This window comes from Anomalospiza imberbis, chromosome 15 (genome assembly GCF_031753505.1).
Source record: "Anomalospiza imberbis isolate Cuckoo-Finch-1a 21T00152 chromosome 15, ASM3175350v1, whole genome shotgun sequence".
In the NCBI taxonomy this organism is placed as follows: Eukaryota; Metazoa; Chordata; class Aves; order Passeriformes; family Viduidae; genus Anomalospiza; species Anomalospiza imberbis.
In genome coordinates, this window is record NC_089695.1 from 16,924,551 (window position 1) to 16,946,713 (window position 22,163).

Genomic DNA, 22,163 nt, shown 5'->3' on the forward strand with positions numbered 1-22,163 from the left:
CCCAAATTACAGCGCTCCATCATCAAATTGGGAATATTCCAGCCTCAGAGGGTTTTGTGTCAAATCAAACATGGCCAAGCTGAGAGCTCTGGAGAAGGGTAGGATCTCTGCTTCAGGTGTGACTGGATGTTCCTCCTCCCCAGTTTCTGACCGGCCAGGTAACCCTGTATGAGACCTGGAAGAGCCCTGAAGCAGCTGAGCACGAATCTTAATTATTTGTGGAAACACCTCTGCTGCCATCAGCCTTACCTGAGTTTTCCCTCCCACCCCATTCCTTCAACCATCTTTTACCTACTTCCAAAAATGAAGTTAGGACAGAAATTTGGCTGTTCCATCCCTGCAAGTGCTCCACAGTGAATTTCCTCCTCTGCCTTGGAAACACAAGCATATGTTGCTCGCAACATTAGTCTCTTACAGCTTTTGTAAAAAGCAGGGGAAACTGGCCCAATCTGGTGGTGGAAAAGTCTCCAGAAGCCACCCAGGGCATGGAAAACCCAGGAGGAGCCACCTGAGCTGGACATGCTCCACTTGAGGCTGTTGATCTCCCTGGGTTCATCAGCAGCTGGAGTTCCAAGAACAGGGCCTGGCTGTGCTTCCCAACCCCTGCAGATCTGTGGGAAGATGGACACACAACCAGAAAGCACCACGGAGGGACAGCTCATCAGTGGAACACGTGTTAAGAGCAGGCACAGGCAAATATTCCAAGATCAAAATGGTGAAATGTTGCAATGGGAGAATCTGGAAAGATATGGTAATATTTTCTTTTTTTTTTTTTTTCTTTGACTTGATTAAGAAAATATCCAAGAGATGAAGCCAACTGCTTAAGGGGTGAGAGATGAAAAAGGTTTGGAGTGACCTGTGAGGAAAGGAGCAGGAATGCCCAAGAGAAGGATAAAAGATCACCACAAGTCTCTCTGAATGGGAATGGCACGTTCCGGAGCTGCTGTGGGTGGAAGAGGTGGGATTTGAGGGCTGTCCATGAAATGATGAGCTCTGGAGGGAACAGCACAGCCCCAGAGCTGCAGAGGCCAGGGAGGAGAACACCCAGGCTGGATTGGGGCTGCAAACACCCCCAGCTCCAGCAGGAGAGGGGAGTCCACCCAGGGAGAGCCAGCAATGACCTGAAGGCAGCCAGGAGGAGCTGAGGAAATGTTTTACAAATTGAACCAATGATCAAAACTCTTTTCTTTACCAGGCTGCTTCCCTGCTGAGGCTCAGCTGCTAACAAAGTATTTTTCTAACAGAAATGAAATGCAAATAATGGTTTGCTACCCAGAAAGTTTCTGTTAGTAACAGTCCCAAGGGCTCCCCTCCCCACAATCACCAAGCACTTCTCTACTTAATCAAATGAGTCCCATTTGAAATGCATTTTGCTCCAATTTCCTCATGAGGTACCTTGTAATTTGGTATCAATATCACACAGTTCATCCTAAACATTTTCTTTGCGTCGTTCTCCAGTGTAATCCTGAATTACAACAGTGCTTGGAAGAGCCAGGACAAAGGAAAAGTGCAAAAAACCCAGGGAAAACAGGGAGGGAGAAAGGGAAAATTCATTGCATTTAAGCAGCAGACAATTTGAATTACATTAAGCAACACAGGCTTACACAATTTAAATTACATTAAATAGCACAGGCGTACCCAACAACAGGAAAATGGCAGAATTTTATCTGTTTACTGCTGATTTTCAGCAATTTTCTTCTTAAGGTGGTTACATTTTTCCAAGGCAAGAAGAGGATTTTGGAACACAAGTGGCACTGGATAGTGGCAAACGCTTAAAAGTGAATTATGAGGACAATTAGGCCTTCCTAACAAGGAAATGAATTAACATTTCTAGGGAGCCTTCGTGAACTTTCCAAATAAATACAGATAGACAGAAAGATAATGCTTGAAACAAAGCCAAGTTTTATGGTTTTTTATGAGGGTAAAACGAACACTACTTCCCTGGTAGAAATTCAGGTTATATCTTGAAATAGTTGTGTACTAAAACACCAGGCTGCAGACTCAAAGCAATATTATAAAAGTGCAGGCAAAGGTATTAATTTTGAGCCAAATAACAAACTGTGAAGCTTTTCAGAGAGGCAAACCCAGCAGAGACACATCTGCACACAGGAAATAAACCCCCCAGGCAATCCCTGAGCAATTTCCCCTTTCTCCCACCTGAAAGGAGGTGAAGAAAGGGTGAAAATAAACAAACAAACAAAAAAAAATATCAGATGGAGAGGGGAAGAAGCAGCATTAAAGCCAGGCTGGTGCTGGTGCCAGACACCATGTGCTGGTGCTAAATGATGGATGTGGTGCCTCTGGGGACAAGGGGGACAATCAATCATGGTGCCACCCAGTGCTGCCAGCCTGGCACACGGTGCTGGGCAGGGAATCCTCCCCTGCTTCTCCTCAATTCTTACTCAACACCAGAAATTGCCCAGAAGAGGCTGCAGGGAGTAAAATGCAAGTTCCTCTGGTAATTCCAGGCAGCTCTGGACAACTTATCCCTGCCTCTGTCTGCACATTAAACCTTCCCCGAGTCAATCCAGAGGCTTCTCAGCATGGGAGATAGAACATGAGAGGATGGGGGTGTATGAATGAGCTGCACAAAGAGAAAAACTGACTCCAATTACCAGCTACCCCACTGTACTTTCCATTTCTCCCATCATTTTCAGCAGAAACTGCAGAAGAAATCAGGAGATTTCTGGGCAGCTCATCACTCATCGCCCCTCAAAGGAGGCAGCAGTGTTGCAGCAAGAAATAAAAGCTGCAGCTTTGGAAGTGTGCTCCCTCAGTGGTATTCCAGAGATCCCAGCTCATCCCAGCACAGGCAGGATCTGCTCAGATCACCACAGCCCTGGGATGTCCTGAGCAGAACTGAGACCAGGTCAGTGCATTTTGTCCCACCTGAGGGTGCAGGGCCAGCTGGCAAGGGGGAATTTAGACTGGATATTGGCAATAAATGTTTTCCTGTCAGGGTGCTGGGCATGGGGTGCCCACAGAAGCTGTGCCTGTCCCTGGATCCCTGGAAGTTTCCAAGGATGGGCTTGGAGCAGCCTGGGACAGTGGAAGGTGTCCCGGCCCTGAACAAGATGATTTTTAAGGTCTCTTCCAACCCAAACCATCCTTTGTTTCCAAGATTATTATTTCCAAAAGCTCTGCGGGTACTCCCGAGTCCTGCCTGCCCACCCAGCCTGCTGCTGGAGGCACCAGCAGAGGATTCTCAATCGTCTTCATTCAGCTCATGATACAAGAGCTCCTCTGGACAGAGAAAAACGTCTCAGGGAGGGAACAGCTTTGTGGAGTCACATCCTCAGTGCCTCGGTGAGCAGGGATGAGGAAGGAAGGCTGCCAGGCAGGGCACAGGCCAGGGATGCCCATCTGTCTCTGTTCTTTCCCAGCACAGGAGCCCTGGAGCCCCAAACTCAGCTTGCCTGAACTCAGGTCCAAAAGCAGGAGCTGTAAAAGCCGGCTCAGTGTCAGCCCCAGCCTGCCAGGGAAGTTCACTGAGGTGAAACAGCTCCAGGGGACAGACATTATCAACACAATTACCTGTCAGCACTGTTTACACTGGAATTTAAACTGCTCCTATCTCTGGCAGATGAATGTTTTCAGCTGGATACAGCAGAGGATAACGATTTGCCCATCCCCAGCTCACAGTGTGCAAGCACCAAGAGCTTCAATCTGCACCATCTACAGGGCACAACTGGGCTACCTTTTTTAAAAGCTGTGACAAGAACCATTAAGGAAGCTGTCAGCAACATGAAAAATATTCTGTCTGAGACAGGCTGCGCTGAGCACACGTTTGTTGTGACTTCTGCAGCGTGTGGCTTAAACTCCAACTCAATTGCAGCTGAGCTTGGCACCAGGGCAGCCCCACACCCAAAACAAGAGCAGCACAGAGCAGGGAGAGCTCTGGGAATGCACTGGGAAGCTGCACAGAGCTTATCTGCAAAAAAAAACCCCAAAAAAACCCCACCCCAGAGCTTTGTGTATCTCAGCATGAGGAAGAATGCAACTCAGCAACTTCACTTTTAAAGCACTAAAAGCCTTTTGTGTCTCTTGGCTTCACAGGGAAACTTTAGACACATCAGATAAAAGTGCAAATTCCTGAGTGGACAACCTGTGCTGCTGCACTGCTGGGGCAGGGCACTGCCCACTGCTCCAGGCTCACGGGCAGCATGGATTTAACACCAGGAAACGTCCAGTTCCAGCTGCAAATGGACAGCTCAGGCTCACAAATCCCCTTCCTCCTTGAGACTGCCCTCCCTCTGACCTCTGCACAACAAGCAGCTGCAATACTGCTAAAAAAGTGATTTAAAGTTCACTGGGGGCTGACACCACAGAACCACTGAGGCTGGAAAAGCCCTCCAAGACCACCGAGTCCAAGCTGTGCCCAGTGATCACCTTGTCACCAGCCCAGAGCCCTGAGTGCCACCTCCAGACCTTCCTTGGCCACCAAAAAGGAAAAGGAGCAGCACCAAAAATCTCCCAGTGCCAAGTGCATCCCCACACACTGACAGCCGAGTTCTGCGTGCTTTGAGCAAGGCCAAGGGGTTTGGCTCAGCAGGGTTTAAACCAAAGCCTGGCTTTTCTCCTGGCTGAGCCAGGGAGCAGTGTGGCCAGCGCTGGCCGCTGTCACGCAGCCACAGCCCGGCCACACGAGGCCACCAGGAATTCTGAGCTGGGCAAGTGACACAGGACCATCTGCTGGGTTTAACACACCACGAGCGCTTCCAACATCAGCAAAATTTTCAGGGGGGGGGGGGGGGGGGAATAATCAAAGGCAGCCTTATCTTTCACCCTGCCAGAATGACAAAAAAAAAAGTTTGGCTGATGGTTTCTTCAAACCCTGATGAGGTGGGACGATGCGGAAAGCACCCAGGACACCCTGCTCAGCAGGCCCTCCTGCAGAGGGTGTTTAAATGTGGGGCTGAACCTTCGGGAGACCTTCTGGATGATGCCACCAGGGAATTTCTTTTACTGAAGTAAACCCAGAGTTCATAAAGTCATTGCATGGTTTGGGTTTGAAGGGACCTTAAACTCATCCAGTCCCAGCCTTTGCCATGGGCAAGGACAGTTTCCACCATCCCAGACTGCTCCAAGCCCCAGCTGGGCATTCCCAGGGATGGGGCAGTCACAGCTTCTCTGGGAAACCCATTCCAGGGCCTCCCCACCTCCCAGGGAAGAATTCCTCCCCACTATCCATCTCTGTCAGTGTGAACCCGTTCCCCTTGTCCTGTCACTCCAGGCTCTTGCAGAATTCCCTCTCCATCTTTCTCAGGTTTTTCCCTCAGGTAAAACTGCTCAGGAGCCAGCAGAGTGTTCAGACCCCATCTCAGCACAGCCTTCATTTGGCTTTGCTGCATTAAACCCTTCCAGCAAACCCTGAAATCTGGGAAATTCAAGGTATCATGCTCAGGACAGATGGCCAACTCCATGTTCCCAAGGATTTTTTGGCTGAACATGCCATGCTTGCCATGTCACTGCTGCCAGCACAGCAGTCACAAATTCCAGGAGGGAACGACCAAAAAAAAGCCTCCAAGTTGGTGGCTGTTTTTACAATGACCAATGATTAAATTAGCTTAGTTAAAGGATCTAACACCATGTCTTGAATTTATTCCAGTGTCACAGTTATTGGCAGGGATAAAGTTTCACATGAGCCAATTAACTAAATGCACTATTACTGTATCTCAGCTGCTTAAGCTCATCAGTTAATTAAGAGCTCAGTGTAAGCTGAAAATAGGAATCTTACCTGACTCACATCCCAAACATACATTACCTTAATGATTTAATTTTACCCTTCCATATTATGTTCCTCAGGTGCCTGAGGAAAACTGAATGGTGATTGTTTGGTTTAAAGAAAAGTGAAAGTGAAAGTCACATAAACATTTAAAGATTTCACTAAGAAATTGGATTTCTCAGAACGATACTTGCTGCTTTATTCAGTCCTATTTTCCAGGGTAGTTTTTCATAGTAAAGTTAATATTTCACATTCAATTTTGAAACTCAACTCATCTCTGTTCTCCTGGACAGTCACCCCCAGGAAACTCCAGCACCCATGCTGGATATAAAGCTCAACAGCTGGAATTTAGTGTAGAACACATGACCAACCTCTTGGCCATAAGGAGTTCCTACCCTTCAAGTAAACATTTTGTTATGAAATCCACATTTATCCCCGAGTTAGAGGCAAGTAATAACAGATAAGAATATCAGTGGATTGCTCAGATAATTAGAAAGCAATCTAAGCTAAAATGAAAAACGTGCAAACCTTTGCTGCAACTTGTATAAATACCTGGATGTCTTGTACATCCAGGGGGGAAAAAAAACCCCAAACCAACCCAATCCTGTAAATGGGAGCATGTGAACAAAACAGCCTTAAAACTCCATCCTTTCAAGGCCTTTTTATCCCCCTGTGGATGTTCTTGGGGGAAAAAATAGCCCTGTTAGAGCCTCAAGGATTATTGATGTAATCAGAGAATGGTTTGGGCAGGAAGGGACCTTGAGGGACATCCAGTGCCACCCCCTGCCGTGAGCAAGGACACTGCCACTGTCCCAGGTGGGGACATCCAGCCTGGCCTTGGGCACTGCCAGGGATCCAGGGGTAGCCACAGCTGCTCTGGGCACCCTGTGCCAGTGAACCCAACCCTCAGCATTTCAAATCCCCCCAAATTAGGAACTTCATCAAGGCCTCCTCCTGGCAGCAATGCCAAGCACGGAGAGCACCTCCTGAGATGGAAGGACCTTGGAGGAAGCACAGGAAACTGCCCTCTTCATTTAAATTGCTGGAATGGAGCGAGATTAAAGCAGCCAGAGCCTTTCCACCTTTAGCAAATTAATCTGATCTCTTTCACAAGTCCCTGAGCACACGAGGCTTTAGCTCTATTAATGGCCTGAGCGATGCTCAGTGTTTCCTACGGACACAGCAGCCCTTGAGTAACTTCCCTTCAAAGGCAGGGATCACAGGATTTGATTGAAAACGCATTTAATTCTCCACAACTCAGGGCAGGCTCACAGCTGGCAGCACAGTGATGGAGCTGGCAATGCTCTCAGTTGTTCCATAGCCAGCAGGAGCTGAAGCAGGGCTTGGCCGTGGGCTGTGCTTGTCTTTTCCAAAAAGGTCCTCACCAGAATGCTCAAGGAGCTTATTTCTCCTGTGGCATCAACTGCAAAGCAAGAGCAGAGCTTTTTGTCAGGACAGATGCACTTTCCCTACTTTTCCCCATGATTTAAGACATAATTAATGTAATAACAGATTAAATAAGTGTGTGAAGATGCTGGGCTTTAAAGTGTCTGCAAGAAAAGTTCTGAGCTGAAGCAGAACTCCCCATCACTAGACAGAGCCTCTTCTCACCCCTGTTCCCCTTTCTGCAAGGGAAAATAGTTTCAAATTAAGGATGAGAAGTTTGACTGGCAATGAGAATGCATTATTAAAAAGAGATTCTTATTTCAGCCATCTGAAAACAAGAGCCCACCTCTCCCACGGCTCCTCAGGGCAGGTGTGATTATTTGGTTTAGGGAAAGGAGCTCCTGAAAGCGTTGGGGAAATCCAACACCCAAACCTGCTGATTTCACTGCAGCAGCAGAAAGGATTCACCAGAATGGCTGCATGCAAGTCCATGACAAATTCACTAATTACTGTGCTCTAATGAGCAAACCATGCCCAGGAAGTGCTGATTCCACAGCTCTGAACAAAGGCATCTCAAAGCCCAGAGCAGCAGAACTGGGGCCACTTTCAGACCTGAGGATGAGCAGGAGAAAAATGCATTAAAAATATTTCCATCTGAGCAGCATCCACACAGCTCCCCCGTTCACAGGGGCCCGTTATTAGCACCACAACTGCCTTTAACAGACATTAATCTCTGAAATACCTTCATAGAAAAATGCTCTGTGAGAAAAAGGGCTCCTCATTTATTAACCTTCAACAGAAACCAGAAAAAGCTGGAATGTTTCAAAACACGAGAAAAGAAATGGTGCAGATCCCTAAACTTGAATTGCAGGGCAAGAGTCCCCTCAGCTGGAAAAAGTCCCCATATTAATTCATAATAACGAAATGAATTAATGAATTAATCCCCTGATTAATTCATAATAAGGAAATGAGACATGTGAAAGAAGGAAAGGTGAATGCAGTGAGCAGAGAGAAATGCACTTTATCAATGGGAGATGAATTCAGCCTGGAAATTTGGCAGGCACAGCCATCAGATAGCGACAGAATCCTTGAGCAGGCAAACCTGGAAAGAGTTTCAAGACAAGATTAGATCAGTTGGGAGAATTTCTAAGGCAGAATATTCTGTTTGACACAGCACTGAAGCAGAGATACAGAAGCCTTTGCCCTCTTGGACTTTGCGGAACTTTGTTTTAAGCTGAATTGTCACTACTTAATACTTAATAAAATGGATTTTTTACTTAATAAAATGGATTTTTAACAGGCTCAATTATCAGATCAGCAGCTCAGCATCCCTCTGGACAGAGCTGCCAAGAGATGTTAAAGCAGGACACTGGCAGCAACCAAAACACTTCCTTCCCCACCCCTAAATATCTACAATATTTTCCTAACTAATGTGAGCTCAATGCAAATGATTAACTCTTGCTAATAAGTTTCCCAGCACAATAAGATAAAATGCTAATGTGGTTCCTTCCCCAGTCCTGCAGCACACCAATCAGCAGGAAAAACACGATCAGAGTCAGAAAGAGCTGCAGTTGCATTCCTAAGATAAAACACTTTATTTGGGATGGATAAAGCAGGAAAAAATAATTTTATAAAGGAACCTGCTGATTTCCCAAAGCAGTATTTTGAAGAAGTTGTGGCAAGCATCAATTTAAATGAGTTTAACTTAAAAATTCTTGAGGAGTTTTGCTCCCTGAGAACTGATCATGACTGATCCTGGGATGGATGAAGGCTGGGACTGGGGAGTGTTTGGAGCCCACTCATTCCTGTGATGTTAAAGATAAAAAAGAGAAATTTGGGTTCCTGTTTAAGTGGGTGATTGTGTTTTCCCCACTGCTAAGCACCAACACTCCAAAACCCAGCAGATTATTTCAATTTTCAAGCTAAAATGTCAAATTTCAAGCTAAAATGTCAATTTTCAAGCTGTCCGAGTGATAATTTAACCAAAATCCACAACTTCTCCTCCTCAACTTAAACCCAATTCCTACAACACCAATATTTAGGAGAATTAGAAAGGGCACAGAACTTCCCAGGGAGCCAGAGCACACACAGCCCTTGAGATTCACCTCTAACAACGGAGAGGAACCTGGAATGTTTTCTAAAGTTTGTGTTATTTAGGAGAATAAAACCCCCAAACACAGTCCAAGTGTTTGTAGAGGTTTACAGAAAATAATCTCTGTCTACACTCGATTAGGAAGTCTCCATTCCGAGGCAGAGCTCAGGAACTAAAAGCTTATTTACAACTAAAGGATTTTTATTCTGGTACTGCCTTGTAACACCAAACCACAACAATCTGACAATGCTGCTGCTCCTTTTTTCCTCCCAGCTGCCAGACTAAAATCTTGTATTCCCTGCTCTATTTTGCAGGAGTTTCAGATAAAGCCAAATCTGTGCCTGTAGTATTTTTGGAGCTATTTTAGTGCTGTATTAAAAGGAGAGCCCTGGATACACATGAGGAATGTGATTTGTTGGGATGCACGAAGGCAGCAAAAAATGGGATTTTTGCTGCAATATCCATGTGGGGCCATCCAATCTGTGGGTGACTGGAAGTGTGTGACTTCAGTCAAGCAATAATCATGTGGTTTTCTGTTGAAATTCGAGCTTTTTTTGGCACCAAAACTACTTTTAGATCTGGATAAACACACAATGGAGATCTATGGATGTGAAAAACACACAAAAGAGTGAGAACTCATCTCAAATGAGCATTTAAACCTGTCTCAGGATAATATCCAATATTGATCAGCACTTCACAGAAGGTATTTTTGTTCTAAAAGCACTTGTATTTATAGGAACCCATGTGCTTCTAACGAACTTATGTGGGCACAGAGCAAAAAAAATAAATCACACAAAAAAAAAAAATCAGTCTGCTACGTGTTTCACCGAGCCAAGTCATCAACATGCATCTCACGAGTGAAATCTAACTCTTCAAAAAAACAAAGTTTAAATAGCTCTGTGACAGCTTTCCTCTTCTTCAGCCCTCCCAGTGCTCCCCCTCAGCTGGGAGCTGTGCTTTCCCACCTGTTTCCAGAGCAAGTTTGGTCATTTCAGACACTGGGAGGATGGAAATGCCCAGGGAAAGGGAGATTTTGGCTCATCCTCAGCCATGGGGGCACTGGCAAATCTGGGAATGCTGCTCCTTGGAAGTGGGAAGCACTGGAGTGCTCAGCTGAACATGTTTGACTCTGAAAAATATAAAAGCTAAAACCTGAGGCATCAGCAGCAGATTCTGTGCTGCTTTAGTGTGCAGGTCTGGGCTTCATATGAAGGGATGGTGAGCTCTCTGCACAGAGCAGGGAGACAAAACAATTCCTTCTCCAGCTGGGGACCAAGGACAAATGATCCAAACCTCAGGCCCAAGAGCACAAACAACGTGGGCTGGAGAGAGGAAAACAAGCAGGATGGGACTGCATGGGCTGGAGCTGGAATGGGACAATGAACTCCAATGTGCCAATGGAGCAGAACTGATCACAGTGAGAGCCCCCGGGAGCGGTCGTGCATTTTGGGACCATTTTGGTTCATCTTGGGTTCATTTTGTGCCATTCTGGTTCATCTTGGGTTCATTTTGTGCCATTTTGAATCATCTTGGGTTCATTTTGTGCCATTTTGGTTCATCTTGGGTTCATTTTTGGTACCATTTTGGTTCATCTTGGGTTCATTTTGTGCCATTTTGGTTCATCTTGGGTTCATTTTGTGCCATTTTGGTTCACCTTGGGTTCATTTTGTGCCATTTTGGTTCACCTTGGGTTCATTTTGTGCCATTTTGGTTCATCTTGGGTGCAGCCCTGGCTGGGCTCTTGTGCTGCCCAAGGTGGATCCATGGAGGAGATCCTTTTAATAAATCCCTGCTTTATTCTTTAGCTCTGCCCAGCCTCTGCTCTAGCTCAGCCTCCACAAGGCATCACTGCCATCAAATTTATCCCACCTGGGAATTCATCCAGCCAGGGAAACTGCATCCAGCCTTTGGGTGACCATCGTGCTTCCCAAAAAACTTCCCAACTGCTCCTTCCTGTGTCTTCTCACCCTGGGGAGGGGTAACAAGCTGGGAGCAGCCACAGCCATGCTAGGTAGGAATGGGATTTGTACCTGCACTAAAAAAAAACATCTAAAATACATTTGCATGTCCCAAGATTTGGGTGTCCCCTTCCCACTCGGGGCACGTCCCCTCTGAGGGACAGGGATGCAGTGCAATGGCTCAGGAGCATTCCTAAGCTCAATATTCTGCATTAAAGGCACTCTTTTGACATACCCAGCTTCTGTGTGCACCTGAGAGGGAGAAAAACACACCCAAATCCACTCTGAAGGCACGAATCCAGCACGTGTGACACAGACAGGGCTTGGTGACAGCTTTTCCAGGAAATGCTTTGTGCAGCCAGTGCATGGGAATTAACAATTCTTCCTTAAATTCTCCAGCCAGCCATTATCCTGTGCTTGCTGATGCTCTGCTGCAGGCTCAGGTGCTCCCACAGCAGCGTGGGGCCAAAAAAACAATTGGCAGAGAGGAGAAAATGGCATTTGGCAGCTGCAGGAACCCTCTGCTATTCTGTAGGTGCTCTTTTACAAAGAGTCTGTATTTACCCACACAGGCAGGAAATCACAGGAGATGAGAGTTCTGTGGCAGGGAAATAAAGCAACAAAGTAAATGCCACGCAGAGATTCTTCTGCTGAATCCACAGTGCCCTTCATCACAGCATGGGAGCAGAGATGGAGCTTCATGACTGGATTTTAAAAATAGCAAGGTAACAAGCTTCCAATCCCAAAGTGCTGTGCTCTGCTTCCGATGCCATTTCGGGCCCTGGGAGTGCTCTCAAAGAGCACACAGCTCCTCTGGGAAAAGGTGAAAAATGCCTCCCTCCAGAATCTGTTGTCTGAACTAAGAGAATTATTTATAGTTGCTACATTTATTATACATTATTATAAACTGGAAGCTGTTACGAGCTTTAAAGTGTTTATCATTTCAGGGGATGAAAAGTAATTTATTTATAGAAAAGTGGTGGTAATGCTGGACTGAATATATATGTTTTAAGAGTAAACTTTCCCTGTTAAACATGTGCAGAGCTGCCATGCTCTGTGTGACACATTTTCCCATTTCAGCCTCTAATCCTTTCCCCTTGGGCACTACCTGTTCTTGCTGCAAACTACTGAAGCATTTTTCACCAGCATTTGTGAAGTGCCTCTGCTTTCATGGTTGAGAATGTGGGGGAAAACCACATGACAGATCATGCAGAAACTCCCCAAATCCCCTCCCTTCCACCTCATCTGCAGCACAAGGATGTCTTTATACACACACAGATAGACAGACACATATAAAATCCTCCAGCACATCTGAGACTCTCCAGAAGCAAAAAAAAAAAAAAAAAAAAAGAAAAAGAAAAAAAAAAGAAAAATCAGTGCTTCAGAGCTGTGCCCATCTCCTCCCACAAATAGCTTTCAAGCAGGGCTTTGAATTTTCCTTTTTAAATCCTACTCACTGAGGAGAGGGGGAGATGGGCAGGGAAAAGGCCACCGAGAAAAGGCTGAAGGGAGGAGCTGCTAAAACTGCTCTAATCCACGAGCCCAGCAGCATTTCTGCTTTGGGAAGGACAATTGCCAAATGTTGTCCATCAGGCCTGAGAGGTCAAGTGGATGTGGAGCAGCTCCTGCAAATTGATAGCATCCAATCATTGCTCCTGCACTTATTACCTGCAGAACCTGCAGTGCCCTTGCATTTCCCAGAGCTGGGAAGCCTCAGGATGAGACTGATGGCATTTTAAATATTTAAGGTAGTCTAAGAAACTTCAGCCTCATTCAGCATTTGGGACAGTTTTTAATTTACTCCTAAAATGGGGAACAGAGCAAAAGCACTTCCTGCACTTTGCTGTGGCCCATCTTGTGTCCATCTCACTTGCATTAAATCTGAGTGTGCCAGGGCCAGCACAAGGCAGCAAATGCAAAATTCAGGTTCCAGCTGAACCGTAAATAAAGCACAAGAGACATTTTCCCTGCACACAGGTCAAAGAGTGCAGTACCAGCTGACATCCTGTGCTGGAGGTGTTTCCCACACCCAGTGCCACCAGCAGCTTTGGGATGCAGCCCTGCAGGATGCTTTGGATCCATCACCTCTTCTGCTATGGATAACTCAGCCTGAAACGCTGAATTACGCTGCAAACACAATCCCCACGTCAGGGGAAACCTTTTTGTTTTCTTAAAAAACAAGAAAACAAACAAACAAAAAAATTCCCTAACAAAACTGACAGATCATTTACTTCCTAAGTAGTGGAACATTTCTGTTTTGTCAACTCTTAAATTTCCAGACAACGCAGAAGCAGCAGGTGAAACCGTAACAGAAAACCTCAGAGTGCAAGAAAAGTGTTTTACTCCAGAGTCAGGAACCAGGCTGCTGATTCCAGCTGTTTTATTCCTCCAGAGAACAGCCCTTCCCTCCTGCTTTTGGGTGCGTGAACCTCAGCACTCTCCTAATGAGCCTTGCAAAAGGAGGAAGAGTCCTCCAGAGCTTCCAGCAAACCCCACAAACCTCCCCAGGCTCCACCCAAAGCACCTGTACGTAGGGAAGGCGAAGGGGAAGCAAAGGACCCTCCCTGGTTGGACACTCCATACTCAGGGGATGCTCCATGGACACTTCCCTGCTCCATCCTGGCTGCTGGGGGACAGAACTTCCCCCCCCCCCCCAAAAAAAAAACCTACACTTTTCTGTAGGAGCCATAAATGATTTGGGAAAATAACCCCACAAAATTAAAAAAAAAAAAAAGGATTAAGAGATAAAACCCAACTGAAATACCTGCAGCAAAGAAGGCTGAACTTAAAGGCAGTGAAAGCAAAGGTGGCAAACTGAAAAGAGTTTGTTTAAAAATGTATCAGACATTTATACACAGTGTCTGTCTAGAAAAGAGGATGAAGGTGATTGTTACATCACACTCTAAATTACAAGGAGGAGTTATATTCCCTTCTCAATCACCGTCACTTGCTCATGAACTTTATATTCTTTCTTTTTTAGAGGTAACCAAAGCAATTCAGGCCAACTTGACCCTTCCTTGTACCTACAAGAAGCCTCACAGGAATTTGCAACTTAACCACAAGGCAAATCTGTATTTCAGGCTTCAACTGTATTGTAATTTGTGACTCATAAATTATATTATTCAACATTCACATGAAAAATAATAGCTATCATGTTACTTGCTGCAATGAGAGTGGATGGCTGCTTTGTGGAGTTTATTCAAACTGGCAACTAATAATATTTTCCATTTATCAAAAGTCTCCAAAGCACAATGACTGTTCAATTTATTGTATTTAACATTCAGTGAAGGAGGATGTTGTCGTTTTCAACACTGCAATCCCAAACAGAGAAATTAAAATAAATCACTTCATCTAGAAGCCAAACAAACAATTACATGGAGGAACCAGCCAAAAAGGAAACCAAACAGCTTCGTTTGCCAGCCCTTATTAACAGCAAAAATAACACTTTATTTCGGTTTCTGAGAGCTCCTTGTTATCACCTGGAAAACAAAACCGAGTCTCGTAGTTTACAAATGGAAAGTGTCACAGCAGCAGAGTGACACGCCAGGAGATGAACACTCGGGACTGAATTATCAGGTGTTGTCAGCACCCATTCCCAGATCCTAATAATCTCCAGGAGGCTGTGGGTTAAGAGCCCACAGGAAATAAGAGTTATTAAAGGCTACTTTTATTCCAAAGCCCTGATAAAACCCACATATGACTCCTGTGGAAATCACAGACTCATTTAAGTTGGAAAAGACCTTTAGGATCATCACTGCCACCTCTAAACCACATCCCCAAGTGCTCCATCTACACATCCTTTAAATATACCCAGGCATGGAGCAGGAAGGATTTGGAGCAAGTTTCAGAGCCATGCTAAGCTTTTTTGGTTATTCCATTAAAAAAAAAACAAACCCAAACTAAAACAAACCATACAAAACACCCCACAGTAGGGCCTAACAGCAAAAGCCAACTCTGATTTATTAATATTTTTGCCAGCCCTGTATTCCAGACCAGCAGGAACCACCTGAAATCCAGAGGTGCCTTTTTCAGATGGCAGTGAAAAACCATCACAGCCTGCACCCAACAGCTCCAACCCACTGAAAAATCCCTCTGGGAGACTCTTTGTGTGCTCCAGTACAAAAGGGAGGCACCAAATGCTCTTAAGTGCTCAGTCATGAGCTGCTTGTTTAACCCCCCCGTGCCAGCCAAGCAGAGCCCGGCTGTATTAGTGCAATTGTGAGCAACAAATCTCACTGCTTAATATGCAAATTCCCCTGGTCAGTCTTGCAGAGAAGCACCATGAAAGCAGTTATTGTGACTCCCAATTAGCCATGTGATACGCAGCCCTGCACAGCACTCAAGGAAAATATTTAAGAAACTGTTGTCCAGTTGCTGAGAGCAGAGGTGGAGCACAATATTTGCCTTTCTCTGAGTTAATGAAGCTCCAGCACTGCATCAAACTCCACGGGAGGAATTGATAGTTTGAATTATCTCCCATTCTGGCAGCCTTATTTCCACTTGGCCCTGCTCTCACTGCTGGGTGATGGGGGCAGCAGGAAAGAAGACAAATTTCAAACAAAATCAGCATCTTTGCTCCCAAGGAAGGGCGACAAGAACTGCAGCAGGCAGGCGAGCACCGTGTCAAGGAGAGCTCAGCAGCAATCAGACAGCTGCAGCCAAAATCCTTAATGTGGAATGACTTGTGCTTCCAGCCACTGTATTCCCTGCTTTTCCCTCACTCCACACAAGTAACTGTCTCACTGAGCTTCACCACGTCAGACAAAGTAATATGCAGCTTCTGAAAGGGGTGAGAGTTTGCCACGAGAGAATGAACAGGTTCCTCCTTTTCCTTCTTGCTGCTCCCCTCGGGAAAGAGAAAAGAAATTGAGGAGCCCTCCAGGACTTGCCCGTGGGGATGGGAGCTGGCACAGCTCTGCTGGTTTTGCTCAACTGAACATACCTGATGGGCAGGCACGAGGGCAGAGTTTTCCAGCAGTTCATTCCAAGCCCAAAGCAATTCCAAAAGCACAAGTGAAGAGGTCACAGAGCCTGGGAAGTGGCTGCAGAACAGTTATTTCTCCCCTGCTCTCACCATCCCGCAGGAACTCGGTCACCTTTGGCAGGGCACAGCTGGAAGAGATGCAGTGCTCAGCTCCTGAAGCCTTGGGCTGTTAGGTGGGAGACAGCTGAGCTAAAGGGATGAACTGGGGAAAACCTGTGTCTATAAACCAGTTAATGATGTCCTTTAATGACTCCCCAATAAATCCACCCAGGACACCCACCACAATTTGGTTCTGCTGGGCTACAACACATCGAGCAGCGAGACAGGAACTTTTCCTGTCTATGCCAAACAACATCCTGGTGAAATGAAAACTTGCTAAAAAGAGCAGAGCTAATGAAACAGCTGGTACCAATCTACAAAGCCCATTTCATTTCCAGCCCGATGGGCAGAGCAGCATCTGTTAAATTCTTGGTGAGGAACAGCCTCCTCCTGCTCCGGTCACTGCAAACAGAACTGTGCAATAAGCTGGGCTTTTGATTAGCTCCATCTCACACATGCAGACACACCTGAGGAGCGACACCAGCTCTCCTGACACACACAGGCATCCTGACCTTGAAAAATGCCCACAGTAATGAGACAAAAGAAGCACACGTGGCCAGGACGTGCCGTCAGCTCTGCCAAGCTGCACACGAGCAACGGGAAGTGCTGGCCGTGGACAAAAACACTGAGGAGAATACAGGGATGTGACAAATCCTCCTCTCAACTCCAATAACACAATTGAGCACGATTTTGCCACTCCCCACTGCCCTGGAATACATTGAAACTGGGATGAATCAGACTTGAGAGCTGGCTCTGCTTTCACCCAGCATCCACACGGCCACTGCTGTCTAAGCAAGCGCTCGCAATTCTCCAGGAAACTTTTCCATTCTGGGGAAAAGACAAAGCCTCTCCAAAACAAGTCCACCACTGGCAAGTTAGAATCATCATGTTCCAAAACACCTTCCCAGGATTTCGAAATGTTCTGGCCCTGCTCACCGACAGCAATCTGAAAGCGAATGTAGCGGGTTAGGTCACAACCCCGGAGCTGGGGGAAATGAGCCTCACTTGGGAAACAGGAAAAAGTCATCTCCCTGCACAGGTCTGAACTCCAAACCGTGCTCACTTGTGCTTCAGCTGCTTCACTGGCTGATGCCTCCAGACAGACGCTCCCCTGAGAGAGCAAGTCAGGTTTCAGGCTTGGTGAGGGCAGGCTGGCAGAACTCGTAGAGCTCGGAACCAGGGCAGGCTGGACTTTGACGCCTGGGGAGTCACGTTTAGGGGAGATACTCAGAGCTTCTTGCAGCTTAACCTACCCCCCCTTTCCTCCTTGTGGAGAGGCAGGAACAGATCTGTAGCATTACAAAACAGGCTATTGCACACTGGCGCTGATTGTTTAAGACAGTCCTAAGAAGCTCATAATTCAAGTGAAATTTCAGCGCCTCTCACTTCAGCGAGACAACCTTAAGGAACATTACCCTGAGAGCATGAATCAACACGAGCCAGCTGACACGAATTTCACATCTCTTACATCTTGAAAGCCCAGCTGCTGTTGTAATGCACCAGGCACAATGGGTTATTTAACCCCAGAGCAGCAGAGTGCCATGCCATGCCCTGGGAGCACCAGGCAGGGACACAGAAAGCCTGGATGGAGCCTGCCCACCTCACATGCTGCTCTGGGGCGTGGAATCTGTTTTACAATATCCCCCAAAGCCTGATCATGTTCTTCTCCTATCTCATTCACTCGATATCACAGGTGAGATAAGAGAGCAAGGAAATTAAACCAAGCCTATTTCTGTGACATGATCTCACCTCATAACACCAAAGCACATCTCAGGACAAGCACCAGTGGAGCTTTAAACGCTATTTTTTGGTCAAGACTTTGGGATGTGTCATGATTCCTGCTGTTCTTTTCCTTTGACTGGTCCATTCTGCTCAGCACTCCTGCAGGTTTTTACTGGTTGGTAAATCTGCTTAGTACAGATGCATTTTAGGTAATCCACTTCTTCCCTTTTTACTACTAGAGTAAGGAAGACTCATACTACTCAAAGCTATAAAATTCCTTTTAATGACACTGATGTGATTAAATCCACAGGAGGTTGTGGAGTCTCCTTCTCCAGAGACATTCCAAACCCACCTGGATGTGTCCCTGCGTCACTTGCTCTGGATGACCCTGCCTTAGTAGGGGGGTTGGTCTGGATGATCTCCAGAGGTCACTCCCAACCCCAGCTATTCTGGGATTCTGTGAAATCCCACATAGTTCTTAGCAGCTGGAATTCTGGTATTTCCATGAACTCTGTATCTGGCATTAACCAGCAGATGTTTGGTTCAGATACAACTCCAAGTGTTGCATATTTTTACATTATGGAATGACAGCAAAGTCGCTGATGGAAAGAACACCCATCAGTTGGGACATCCGAAACAAAACCAGACTGATAAATAACATTCTGTGAGGCACAGGGGAAAACAAACCCAGATCAGCAATTCTCCTTCTGAAATCTGTGGACCCTGCATGCGTGAGGACTACTTGTAAGTCAAGTGTCCTGTTGGCAGGCTGACTTTAAATGACTATAAAACATACACAGCTCAGCTGGAGAACATCAGGGGTCCGCAAACCTGAGAGCATAGAAAAAGCAATCATTCAGGCTTTCAGCTGGAGAAAAAGACGCCGGTGAAAGGCTGCTGACACTGCAGCAGCGTTTGCACGCTGGCTTTGCTGCCCAGGTCGGGGTGCACTTGCACAGAGCGCCAGAGACCACGCCGCTCCAACCAGCATCTCCAGCGAATCGCTCCCGTCTCTCGGGCGGCTGAGGCTGGAGCCAAGCACCTCTCCCGGCTGAAAAACAAACCCCGGCCCCGCAGCACCGCCAGGACCCGAGCGAGCTCAGGAATCATCTTCCGCACACCACAAGGAGCGGAGCCCGAGGAAAACAAACTTCGGGAGCGCCGGGCAGGCCCTTTCCCCAGCCTGGCTTTATTTCAGCAGGGGCCGCGCGTCCCTGCGCCCCCCGGCAGTGCCCAGCGAGGCAGCCCCGACACCGCTGCCCGGCATCGCCCGGCCACGGAGCCGCCGGCGGAGCTCCCGGCACAGCCCCGGCGGGGCCGCGGAGCGGGGCGGGGGCCGTGCCCGGGGGCAGCGCCCGCCGAGCGCCGCCCGGCCCCGCCGCCCCGGCAAACTCGGGCAGAATCCGGGGCACAAGCCGGGGCACGGTGCGGGGGATGATCCGGGCCGGCGGCCGGACGCGGCTCCCCCGCCCGCCGCAGGCCCCGGCCCGCAGCGCCCGCCCCGGGGTCCCCCCGCGGGCCCCCCGGCCCGGCGCCGGCGCTCACCTCCGGTGCCGTCCGAGTTCTCGTTGAGGCTGCCCGAGGAGTCGTGGTGGGAGCCCACACACCCGCCCATGGGGCCCGCAGACCCGCCGCCGAGCCGCCCCCCGCCCCCCTCCCCTGCACCGAGCTCCGCCGCCGGCCGGGCAGGCGCGATGGCTCCGGAGCCGCCTCCCCGCTCCGCAACGCCGCCCCCGGGGCGCGGCCTGCGCCCGGCCCCGGCCCCGCCCGCGGGACCGCCCGGCACCGGCGTGGGGCCGACACCGGCGTGGGACCGGCACCGGCGTGGGACCGAGACCGCACCGGGACTGGGACCGCCCCGGCACCGGCATGAGACCGAGACCGGCACCGGCACGGGACCGCCCGGCACCGGCGTGGGACCGACACCGGCGTGGGACCGACACCGGCGTGGGACCGGCACCGGCGTGGGACCGGCACCGGCATGGGACCGAGACCGCACCGAGACTGGCACCGCCCCAGCACCGGCATGGGACCGAGACCGGCACCGAGACCGGCACCGGCGTGGGACCGAGACCGCCATCAACACCGGCACCGAGACCGCACCGGGACTGGGACCGCCCCGGCACCGGCATGGGACCGAGACCGGCCCCGCCCGCGGGACCGCCCGGCACCGGCATAGGACCGAGATAGGCACCGGCACGGCACCGCCACCGGCATGGGACCGACACCGGCATTGAGACCGGCATCGACACCGGCACTGACACCGGCACCGACACCGCCTTCGGCCCGTGGGACCGCCCCGGCACCGCACCAGCACCGCAAGGGCACCGGCACCGCACCGACACCGCCTGCGGGACCGCACCGACACCGGCACCGCCTCTGGCCCGCGGTACCGCCCCAATACTGTCCCAGGGACCAGCACCGGGACTGGGACCGCCCCGACATCGACGCGACACCAGGACCGCCCCGGCACCGACCGTGGGACCGCCTGCGGCCCGCGAGACCGTCCCGGCACCGATACCGGCACCGGGACCGGCTCTGGCTTGTGGGACCGCCCCGGCACCGGCACCAACACTGACACTGGCACCAGGATCGGGACCGTCCCGACATCGGGACCGACATCGGGACTGCCCCGACACCGCCACTGGGACCAGCCCAGCACCGGCACCGGGATGCGGGTCCAGCCCCGCGCCCCCCGCCCGGGCGGGTCCCGTGGCCGTGGGTGCCGGGCTGTGTTCATTCCCTGCTCCCTGCGTTCATTCCCTGCTCACTGTACAGCCTGCGGCTCCCCGTGGCCCGCTCTGCTCTGCCCCATCCCCGAGGTGTTCAAGGATGGAGCTCTGAGCATCCCGGTAGAGAAAGGTGTCTCTGCCCAGAGGATCCATAAGGTCCCTCCCAACCCAAACCGTTCTGTGATTCCATGATTTTTCTCTGCACACGAAGAGAAAGTCCACACTCAGATAAATCCCTGCCCCACTACCCAGCCACCCACCCCTGTGTTATCAGACTGCCAGCTTGAAATAAAAACCAAGCAAACTCAGTGCTTTTTGGCCAATCTGACCAAGCAGGCTTCAGTTCTCTGAGAAGAAAAGTTCAGCTCTTGTGCTCTTAATGCCCAGCTGGGTTATCTCATTTCAGCAGCCATTTCAGCGTGGGATTGGAGAGTTCCAGTTCCTACACTATCAGATACACTGGAGCGCCTTGGAATAATCAGCAATAAGTCAGAACACTGAAAAATGGGAGCAGACAGTGCAAAAAATAAAGCCTGGTAACAGACTGTGCTCTGGGTTCCCCACACGCTCTGCTATACACGGCAGCTTCATGTTCTTGTACACAGAGCAGCACAAAACAAAACTCAAGCTGAGCATACTTTTCCTCCATAAAGATGACATTGCAAATGTGATTTTTGGAATTAAAATAGCATAGCTTTTTGTAGAGTTTCTAGCACCAGAGTGAAAAGAACTAATGGAGAAAGGCATTTTTCTGCCATTAATTTCTCTACATAATCTTCATACCCAAAGCCCAGCCAGCCTTTGGGAAAGCTCTTGTGTTGATAATTAAAATCCCAAACGTATGAGATAAGCTGAGTGCCAAATGCTGAGCACTTTGTCATCCGAGAACAAAAAGGCCCAGAGCTCGTCTGCTTTATTGGGTCCAAATGGGAAGGTCAGGACTGGTGAGAAAGCCTAAAGAACAATTATTAGAGTCCGAGCACATGCCCACTAATTACAACAAAAGCAAAAACTCTTGTCTGTGCAGACATTTAAACCAGATCAAGGAACCCCACAGAGCTCAGCTGTTTTCTTTTCAGATTTTATCTGAGGGAGTTTGCCCATTTATACACTGTATGATCAAAGATATTGCAGAATCACAAAATCAGTTAGGTTGGAAAAGAGCTCCAAGACCACAGAGTGCCACCTGTGCCCGATGCCCACCTTGTCTCCAGCCCAGAGCACTGAGTGCCACCTCCAGGTGACACCTGCAGGGATGGGCACTCCAAACCTCCCTGAGCATCCCATTCCAATGCCTGAGATATGTCTGGCTGGGGGGGAAGGATTGAATATTATTTGTTCAAAACTGTAAGAAATTTGGAAGGCAGTTGCAAATTTTCCTGGAAGGTAGGTATTGATGTATTTTATCATCAGAGCACATAACTCTGCAAGGAAAGCATGGATTGTGGGGAGGCACTTGGGAGGA

The 22,163-nt window shown here is 48.7% G+C and overlaps 1 protein-coding gene across 1 annotated transcript in view; it reads right to left on the reverse strand.

Annotated features, from left to right (window-relative positions):
• UBTD2 (ubiquitin domain containing 2) overlaps positions 1-19,663 on the reverse strand; it is a 43,379-nt gene extending 23,716 nt beyond the window's left edge. Inside the window, exon 1 of the mRNA XM_068206240.1 lies at positions 19,512-19,663. Within this exon, the coding sequence (XP_068062341.1) occupies positions 19,512-19,581 (70 nt within the window). The 5' untranslated portion in view covers positions 19,582-19,663. The remainder of the gene's footprint in view (positions 1-19,511) is intronic.
• Between the last annotated feature and the right edge of the window lie 2,500 nt (positions 19,664-22,163).